At 35.9% G+C, this 9,955-nt stretch overlaps 2 protein-coding genes across 5 annotated transcripts in view; one reads left to right on the plus strand and one right to left on the minus strand.

Annotated features, from left to right (window-relative positions):
* Positions 1 to 6,802, minus strand: part of LOC150084726 (cytoplasmic dynein 2 light intermediate chain 1) — a 245,046-nt gene extending 238,244 nt beyond the window's left edge. For 2 of the 3 annotated variants that reach the window (XM_090376579.1, XM_090376576.1), the window contains exon 1: positions 5,961 to 6,093. In XM_090376579.1, the coding sequence (XP_090232705.1) occupies positions 5,961 to 6,001 (41 nt within the window). In that variant the 5' untranslated portion in view covers positions 6,002 to 6,093. Of the gene's footprint in view, positions 1 to 5,960; positions 6,094 to 6,647 lie in introns of those variants that run through there. The other variant, XM_090376577.1, reaches the window with a different exon arrangement.
* A 53-nt stretch (positions 6,803 to 6,855) lies between these two features.
* LOC150084727 (KIF-binding protein) lies at positions 6,856 to 9,728 on the plus strand. 2 transcript variants are annotated; one of them, XM_090376575.1, is made up of 2 exons: positions 6,856 to 8,024; positions 8,088 to 9,728. In XM_090376575.1, the coding sequence occupies exons 1-2, from the start codon at positions 7,064 to 7,066 to the stop codon at positions 8,861 to 8,863; spliced, it is 1,737 nt and encodes a 578-aa protein (XP_090232701.1). In that variant the 5' UTR covers positions 6,856 to 7,063; the 3' UTR covers positions 8,864 to 9,728. The 2 variants fall into 2 exon arrangements, with proteins under 2 accessions (XP_090232701.1, XP_090232700.1); XM_090376574.1 differs by having other exon boundaries at positions 6,856 to 9,728.
* Positions 9,729 to 9,955: the final 227 nt, after the last annotated feature.

The raw sequence follows: 9,955 nt of genomic DNA on the forward strand, positions 1-9,955 counted from the left end.
AGTACCTTATTCTTAAACAGTCTGAATATATAGCCAAAATTTCCTGACCTCGAGCGAACTGAAGAAAATTTCTATATTAGATAAGTTTTGATATTATAAAAACAGCTAAAAAGAGGCCCTATTTACATTACAGATTTTTTTTAAAATTTCATCCATATTTTAAACTATTTCTTGCCACACATCACCCCATAAAAAAACTAACTGGTGTACAAAATTCTTCAAATCCCGCTGTTCGATTTGGAACTCACCAATTGGTTAATTATTTCAAAAAGAAACTACACGGAAAAAATTTCCACATAGTTTCCATCTTAACACGATCAAATAACAATAAATGAAAATTCACAGAATTTTGTAAATTGTATTTCATGCAACCATGAACAGACAGTTCTACCACACTTATTTCTTTCGACAGCTGACGCGACTATTCAAATTCTACCCTAGTATTCTGTGATTTACAGGAAAATGGCCCCTCGCATTTCGCCCCTATAGATAATGAATAGGTTAAAAAACTGTAAACACAGTCAACTCTTGATAACTCGAATAAAAATTCGAGTTATCGAGAGTTGACCAGAGTCTATATATACCAGCCCCTTTAGTGGAGATTCAATGTTAAACGCTCTTGATTACTCGAACTGAACTTCCGATAACTCTAACTTTTCCGAACAAATTTTCGAAATTACATTCGTGTACAAATTGTCAAGTAGCTTTTAAACTAATTTCTCCCCCTTTGTATGTCTTCAGGGTTCTCTTTCCATTGTGAAAGGATTAACAGTTATTTCCAGTTAATCCTTTCACATTAACAGTTCTTTTCAGTTAATCCTTTCACAATGGAAAGAATACATACTTGATCACAAGGCCGATAGTCACGTGATTAGTGACGGACATGGGGGGGGAGGGAACAGTGACTAATCTTATAGAAGTCTTTTCAGTAACAAGTGAATCTTGTTCTGATTTGTCTAAATTCAAACAATAAAAGTTCCTGCATCTGGCTCTCCTCACATTTCCTGGCGCAGTGGACAGCACGCATTTGCTGTTTTCGCCGCCTCATTATCTGTGGTGCATCGCATGAACAAGCTGAGTGTCGCAGGCAGTGCAATTTCTGCATATTATTTTTGCATCTTCGTTGATTAATCCTGTGTGCACAATGGCAAAAAGTGTTCCATCAACTAAGAGGCAAAAGAAAATTGGTAGATGATGACAACCACATTTACGTGTTTTCAAAGAGAACTTTAGATCAACAACATGGAATCTGGGTTTGTGAAAAACGTTCCACCTGCAAAGGGCATGTTTGGACAGAGGGTTTGGAAGGCCCAGTTGTGAAAGTCGTAACTAAACATAACCATGCAGCTCAAGCTGCAAGGTCGGAAGCATTGCAATTGACTGGTAAAATACGGCAACATGCAACAACCGCGAACGAACGACCACAGCAAATTACCGCATCAGTAATTGCAGAGGCTCATGCCAATGTCACATCATTACTTCCTAAAAAGGATTCACTTAAATGAACCATTTGTCATGTTCGATGCAACAATGGTACTCCTGCTTTACCAAGCAATCTCCAGGACCTAGTAATTCCACAAAATTATCAAGAAATTATTATCGATGGCAATCTACAACAGTTTTTGATGTATGATTCTCAGGACGAACTGCTCCCGGGTAGCATGCTTATTTTTTCCACTAGTAACAATCTTCAGTTATTGGCACGTAGCCAGGAGTGGTTTTCTGATGGAACTTTTAGCACAGTACCCACGCTTTTTCAGCAGCTTTATACAATTCATGTGGTTCAATTCAATGCAGTTATTCCAGTGGTATACGTGCTTCTGCCAAACAAAACTCGTGCCACATATGTCAAGTTGCTTCAAGAAGATAAAAATCTACAACCGGGACTATCTATACTAATCTACAGCGACATATGACAGATTTCAAACAAAGTGCCATGCAAGCCTTCCAACAAGAATTTCCTGGTATTGTAAATACCGGTTGTTTTTTTTCATCTTTCCCAAAGCATTTGGCGAAAAGTACAGAATGAAGGTTTAAAAGCCCGATACGAACAAGACCATGAATTTGCTCGTTGGATCCGAATGATTCCGGCATTGGCATTTATTCCTCCTGCTAACATTATTCAAGCATTTGAAGATTTAGTTGAAGCTGATGCCCCATTGAAGCTATGGTGATTGCAAACTACTTTGAAGATACATATATTGGAAGAAGACAATGGAGAGGCCAGCAATTACCCATTTTTGCCATCGAATTGTGGAATGTTTACACACGAACACGAACTCAGCAACGTACCAACAACACCGTGGAGGGGTGGCACAGGGGATTTCAGGAAACTTGTGCTACTTTATTTTCAAATATTTACCGATTCATTGAGCCTTTAAAGAAACAACAAGGGCTGCACAATTTTGAAATTACACAACTAATTGCCGGTAATTCAGGCAATCAAAGAAACAAGAAGTATGCTACAATTTCTGCTAAAATCAAAAGAATAGTCCAAGATTTTCAAAATTGTAATGTGATTGATTACCTTAGAGACATTGCATACAACTTCGAGTTTTAAACAATAATAATGTGCATTTCTTCTATTAAAACAAAATAAATTAGAATTATTAAAAAAGTAGGTGTATTATATACATTTTTGTAACCTGCTCATTATCTACAGGGGGCGAAATGTGCTGGGTGAGAAATGTGAGGGACAAAATGAGAGGGCCACTTTTCCGGATCCCATATTCTGTCATGCTTGGAAAACTATCATTTGGAATTTTTAAATATGATTTTTATTCTGAGAATTACAGCTTGATAGCTTCTAGTTACTGTTTGTATCAAATCTTAGTAAATAGCTATGCTTTTTTTTTATTTAAGTAACTCATCTCACCTCACCTTGAGGTCAGGGCTGCACTCTAGTGAGAGTTCACAATCCTCAATGAAAGCCATTGGGTGAAAACTATGGTGTCCAAAAAAAGTATCAACCTACAAATTATTTCAACTTTATTCTGTATATGCAAGCTGCAACAATGAATATATATCAGAAATCCTCATAAATCCAGAATCCTTGGAGGCATAGCATATTCTGGTTTTTTAAAAGATTTTGCATACAGTATTGCCTAATTTTCAGGGGTAATTTGTTATTTTTATATAAAAATACAGTACTTCAAATCCCTATAATCTCCACAGAATGATAATCACCAGCATTACTCCAAAATATTAACCTGTACTGCTAGATCGGTTCAGTGGGTGATGTATACTTACTTAAGAAAAAATTGGTAGTAGTAGTAGTAGTGGCATGTAATGCAAGAAAGCAAGTGTATGAGCTTATGCAGCATCAGCTAAAAAAAAAAATCACACCATTCCCTCTAAATGCCTGTCCAGTTCCTCCTTAAATTTATTTAACCTGTCAACTTACAACGACAGATGGAAGTTTGTTCCAACAATTAACCACCCGCTGGCTAAAGGCAAATTTCCGCACATCTATTCTACATCTGTCCTTTCTTAATTTGAATTTATGCCCCTTAGTTTCGTAATCTGAACAAGTGGAAGGATCCCATCAGAATTCAGCATGCTCAACCCATTCAAGGCCTTATATACCTCAATCAGATCACTGCGCAGGTGCCTAGTCTCCAGCCACTGCAATTTGCAGAACTTAAGCCTCTCTTGGTAAGAGGATCCCTTCATTCCCCTCACCAACCCTGTTGCCCTTCTCTCTACACACTCAAGTAAATCTACATCCTTCCTAAAATGAGGCCTCCAGACCTGTACACAGTACTCAAGGCGTGGCCTGACCATTGCCTTATACAGAGGAACAATCATCTCCTTCTCCCTGCTAGCAAAATTCCTATATATCATTGACAAAACCCCATGACCTGCCCTGGCAGCCTGTCTGCATTGCTCAGAAAACTTCATATCTGACTGCACAATTACTCCCAGGTCTTTTTCATTTTCTACCACCTTAAGTGTAGTACCACACAGTTGGTATGTTTCTATGGGGTTACTACTACCCATATGCAGTACTTTGAATTTTTCAAGGTTAAACTTCAGTTGCCACTTCTTAGCCCATCTGCCCAAATTATCTAGATCCTGTTGCAGTAGCACACTGCCATTAACAACCCTGCCAACCTTTGTATCATCTGCAAACTTCGACATTAAGCCTGATATACCTTCATCAATATCATTGATAAATATACAAAACACCCAACACTGAACCCTGTGGGACTCCACTAATAACATTAGTCCACGAAGAGCAGCACCCATTAATTACCACCCTCTGTCTTCTCCCACTCAACAATCCTTTTATCCATTGTAGCAACTTACCCTTAATACCATTCTGCTCCAATTTGTACAATAGTCTTCCATGCACAACAGTGTCAAAAGCTTTCCTGAAAACCAAATTATTATATCAAAATTATTTTTTTGCATCCAGTTCCTTTGTAACTGCATCATAATATCCTATCAAATTTGTCAGACAAAACTTTCCCTTAACAAACCCATGCTGTGTCTGAATTACTGCTGCAGTCGTCTAGATGATCCTGCAATGCATCTTTTACCAGTGACTCCATTATTTTACCCGGAACAGAAGTTAAACTAACTGGTCTGTAATTATTCGTGTCACCCTTCAATCCTCCTTTGTGAATTGGGGATACATTTGCACATCGCCAGTCTGTGGGGACCTCCCCTGGGTCCAAGGATGCTCTCATAATTATGGCTAAAAGTTTGCTTAGTTGCTTTTCCACCTCCTTTAATATAACTGGATAGATCCCATCCACCCCAGGTGCCTTTCTTATGTTTAACTTCAACAATTTCTCTTCCAAATATCCACAACAGGAATATAAAAAAAGCTAAAAGAATTTTGAACAAAGACAGACCTTATACCAGGAGTTATAAAACAGTAGTACAAGCATGGCATGCTTGCTTCTCCACTGATGAGACCCCAGAAAAGGTTGAAACCGTCATATGGAGAATGGCATACATTTTAAATAAATGGTAATAATACTTATACATTAGAGTAGTGTTTTTTATTTAAAATGTGGTATCAGTAAAACTTTATGGCATTTAATATTATTTAAAGATGGCTTTAATAAAACTGATTGAATAATAACTTCACGCCATCCTTCATCGACACAGTAACATGATCACATGGCCAGGGCCGGATGAAATAGGCCCCCAACCATATTTAAATTCGAGGCCTCTTTAGGGGCTCACATCTGGTGAGTATGGGCTTGGCACAGCCAGGGTCCTGAGCTAGATACCATCATTCTTCTCTTTCTTGGTGATTCCTTTCTACTTCTATCAATCCCCCCCCCACTCTCTCTCTCTCTCTCTCTCTCTGGGCGCCTCCGTAGCCAGGTGGGCAGGAGCAGCAGTGCCTGCACACACGCTTCTTGATTAGACCGGGGTTTGAGCCCTTAACCACCAAATATGGAGGATGCGGAAAGGTCAGGGAATGACCACCGCATATCCCTGGAGCAATATGGCCTTAGTTGCTAATGCTCCTAAAAAAAAAAAACCAAATAACTCTCTCTCTCAGGGTAACTCAGGATTTTTTTTTTTGGCTTGTGCAGCATAAGCTAGTAGTAATATGGCTAGTAGTAATAATGGCTAGCCATTATTACTACTACACCATACTACTACATCATTACACCATATGGCTAGTAGTAATAATAATAATAATATAAATAACACATACATATAAATACTACATTGGTTTTTATATTTATATTGTGAATAATAATTCCTTGATAACAATATAAAATAAGAGGTCAAAAATGTTTTGTTTTTTGACTTGAAAAATAAAATAATAATAAAAACAATTTTAATAGAAACTTTTAACTTATTTCTTGTACAATAAAAAGGTATAAGAATAAATTTAAACACGTTAAGTTTAGGTATTCTTTTATATTACACGTTTTCTTGGTTTATTATTATTATTATTAGAAATTTTTATCACTACTTTACAAAATATTTACACTGAAAATGAGGCCCCTATTCGGGTTAGGCCCCCGGCCATGGCCGGTTTGGCCGTAGCGTCACGCGGCCCTGCACGTGACCTAACTTTAATATGGTTCCTTCCAAACGTCTTTCGTCTTGGCCAAAATTTTATTTACCCACTGCAACGTGTATTCTATTATTACGTGTATTACTAAATTAAAATTATACCATGTCAATAAGTAGCGTATACATATGCAGCTAGGTTCGTATGATGCAATTTGACAATGAATAACAATAGGTGCGTTGCCATTTATAACCATAATCAGAGGCGGACTGGGTCAAAACAAATAATGAGGTCAAAGTGTAATGTTGAAAATCCACCGACCTCCGGGGTTGCCCCGCTAAGTCTTATGGTCCGTCCACCTCTGACCACAATTAAATGGCCACATTAAATTTTTTAAAAAATTATATATTCTGCTTTAACTATGTATATTTAGTGGCGAAAAAAGCTTTGTGTGAACATCCCGAAACAATTTTACGGGACATTATCCTCCAAAAAAAAAAAAAAAAACATGAGTTCTAGTCACCCTGTGTATGACGCGAAATTTTAGGTTGGAATCTGTGCAACTCGCATCCCTTCCTCTGATAACACTAATTATGCTATTACAGTCTCACCACCCCTATTAAAAGTTTTAATGACTAAATATGACTCACTTCATACCCACCTCATTTGAGATTGTGTTTCCATTGCATGTGTTATTTACAAAAATATTTTACTCAACTTCTTTTTTCAAAAAATTCTGAACATCAGTTTATTCTTTTACATACATTTAACCTTAGCGCATACTACTTTCTTTTTTTTCCTTTTTTTTGCAATGAAATAGCACAAGTAAAAAATCTGTGAGTACGCACACAGCAAGAAGTAATGATAGGAATTTGGTTCAAACGTAGCTGCCTTCGCGTACAGCATGCTAAAATACCCATGTGCCTATTATTGGAATATACCGCTGTTGCGTTTATAAAGAGGGCGTTGAAAAGCACTACAAAGCAAAGCTTGAAATTCGCTGTAATTCTGGAGATCCTTGAACATGTGTTGAAGCAATGTTTTAATTTGTATAAGTAAAAAATAAAATAATAAACTATGGCCGTGTTAAAAACAGAATGGTACGCATCAGCCCGTGAGAGATATCTAATGGCTCGTAAACTGATATATGAATGTGGCTCGAACGATCCAGAAAACGAGCCTTTTAAGTCAAAATATGAGGCACGAAAACTTCTTGAAACATTGGAGTCGGAATTAAATGTTATAGAAGTGGATAACTCAGTTTCTGCAGCGGGTAAGCTATCGAACATTTCTCTTCTGACTGCATTAGTTAAATATGAATTGGGTGTCGTTGATGTAGATACTGAAGATGTTACTTCGGGTACAGATAATTTAATGAGAAGTTGGGAAATTATAGAAAAATATGCGCTACAGCCAGAATGTTGCCTTCTCGCAATTAGTGTATTAAATCAATTAGGTATCATATGGTCGATGAGATCTGAATTAGAGAAATCATGTGATCTACTTAAACAAGCTGAGAAGACATACACAACATATAAAAATGCAAACAAAGAACAAATTCCATGCGATTTCGAAGACTTTTTTAATCCAGCTGCAGAAAAACCAAGTGAAGACGGATGGAAAAAAATTGAAAAAGCCTATACTCATACACTTTATTATCTTGCACAAGTATATGAACATCTTCAAGAAAATGAAACTGCAGCAGTTTATTGCCATGCCACTTTAAAAAGACAGTTGGAAAGTGATGACTATGACCTTATTGATTGGGCTGTAAACTGTGCAACACTTTCCCAGTATTTCATTACAAAAGAAAACTTTACTGTTGCAAGACATTACCTTGCTTGTGCTAGTTATACTCTAGACAAATATGAGAATCAGCCAATGCAGAAAAAGAATAGTGATATACAGGCAAGTGAGAAGGATTCTTTTCAGCATGCCAAAGCTGATACTGCAAGGTGTTGGGCAAAATATGGACTTGCATTGCTTGTTTCATCACAAGATGAGCTTCTCCATAATTCTCAAGAAAAAAAGCAAAATAGTGATCATGATTTTGAAATAAAAGAAATTAATGCCAGCGAAAGTTCATCTGTACAAGAAAAAGAGAAGCCGTACATATTCTTAAAGGAACAACAGATTCATAAATATGAAAAAATGATAACTGATCAGCATATCAAACAGTATGAACAAGCAAGACTCGTGTTTCTAAGCATTCAGAAATGGCTGGATGAAGCAAAACAGTATTATGCACTTAATGAATACACATCAAATTATGTTCAGATTATACAAGATATGAGTAAGGCATTCAGGCTTCTTATATTTTTTGAACCAGATGAGGATCGGCAGTGTAAAATGCACAAACGAAGAATAGATCTGTTGGAAGAGTTGCTGAAGGAGTTAAATCCCCAGCATTACCTCCTTATTTGCAGACAGATCATGTTTGAATTGTCTGAAATATACAGTGAGATGATGGACATGAAACTGTGTACCTTGCAAAAAGATAAACAAAATTCAACACATATAATTAAAAAAATTAATCTTCTAGCAAATAAGAGCATTCATCATTTTGAAGCCTTTATTGAATCACTTAAAGATATCAATAAGAAACTGCCTGATGCTTTTTCTGAGGATGTTACTAGGCCTGCCTTGATTGCACATTTCTGTCTTGGTAGATTATATAATAAATTAATGTCACCTGATCCTCAAAAACAAATTGAAAACATGCATCATAGTGAAAAAAATTATAAGTTTATAATTGATTATATTAATAAAAATCCTCACCATGAAAAGTATATTAAAAATGAACTAGAAGTCATAAAGGAAATGGTTCGCCTTCTGCCTGCCAAGATGCAAACAATTTTGAGTTCAACATTATACTAGAAATTGCAGATATGCTATACCCTGAGTTTAACTGGTTCATAAGTGTGTCGTCATCATCATTCCACTCCTCCGTTTGGCATGGGTTGAGTCCCTATTTAGATATTGGCCTCAATTGTTGTCAATCTCTTGAATCTTGCATCACTCTGAAACTCTGAAAGCTTGTGTTTTCCTTTAGGCATTGGAGTCATTCTCTTTTGGGTCTTCCTGGTGGTTTCTTATCTCCAATTCTTCCTGTCAGTACTACATTAGGCAGCTTGTTTTGTTTCATCCGGTTCACATGTCCAAACCACTGAAGTTGTTTTTTTGTAGATCTGCTCTATTATTCTGTATTCAAAATTTAGATCTCTCCTTACTTGTTCATTAGTTTTATGTTCTCTCCAATTTGTTTTATTGATTTTCCTTAGACATCTCATTTCAAATTACTATTATTTTTTGCCTTTCTTCTTATTTATTTTCCAATTCTCTGATCCATAAGTTGCTGTAGGTATGATGACAGTTTCATATAGTTTAATTTTTAGACTATTTGAGATTTTATTGCTCTTTCATATGCTTTTGAGTTTGTTCATGTTTGTCCATCCGATGTTCAGTCTGTGATTAATTTGGTCAATATTACTTAGGTTTCCAGTTATTAGAGAGCCCAGATATACAAATTTTTGTGCTTGTTCTATTTGTTGATTTTGGATGTTTGTCTTCTATGTTTTTTCTGATTTGCATTACTTTGGTTTTATTTATATTAATATTAATTCCATAATTGTTGCTTGCTTTATCGATGTTTGTTAATATTTCTTTTAGTTGTTCTTTGGTTTCTGTTAAAATCACAATATCATCTGCATATTTTGTGTTTTATATTTTTTCCATTTATTATTGTGCCTCTTTTTTCTTCAATTAATTTCATTAGTTCTAGGTAGATATTAAGTTATTTTATTTTGGATTTCTTTATAAAGATTCAATATATGTTAAGAAACTGATGTTGTTGCAAAGATATATTAAGATTAAAATTTTGTGAAAAGAATATTTCTGGTCTTGTAACTTTTTTTTTTTTTTTTTTTTTGCACTATGTTTAGCACTGACCCACAGTAGATAAGCATTACA

The sequence above is a fragment of the Mastigoproctus giganteus genome, chromosome 6 (assembly GCF_048544385.1).
Source record: "Mastigoproctus giganteus isolate SK-2022 chromosome 6, ASM4854438v1, whole genome shotgun sequence".
Classification (NCBI taxonomy): domain Eukaryota; kingdom Metazoa; phylum Arthropoda; class Arachnida; order Uropygi; family Thelyphonidae; genus Mastigoproctus; species Mastigoproctus giganteus.

Excerpts from the sequence above, each read along its gene's own strand:
- LOC150084727 (XM_090376574.1), top strand. The coding sequence starts at position 7,064 with ATGGCCGTGTTAAAAACAGAATGGTACGCATCAGCCCGTGAGAGATAT.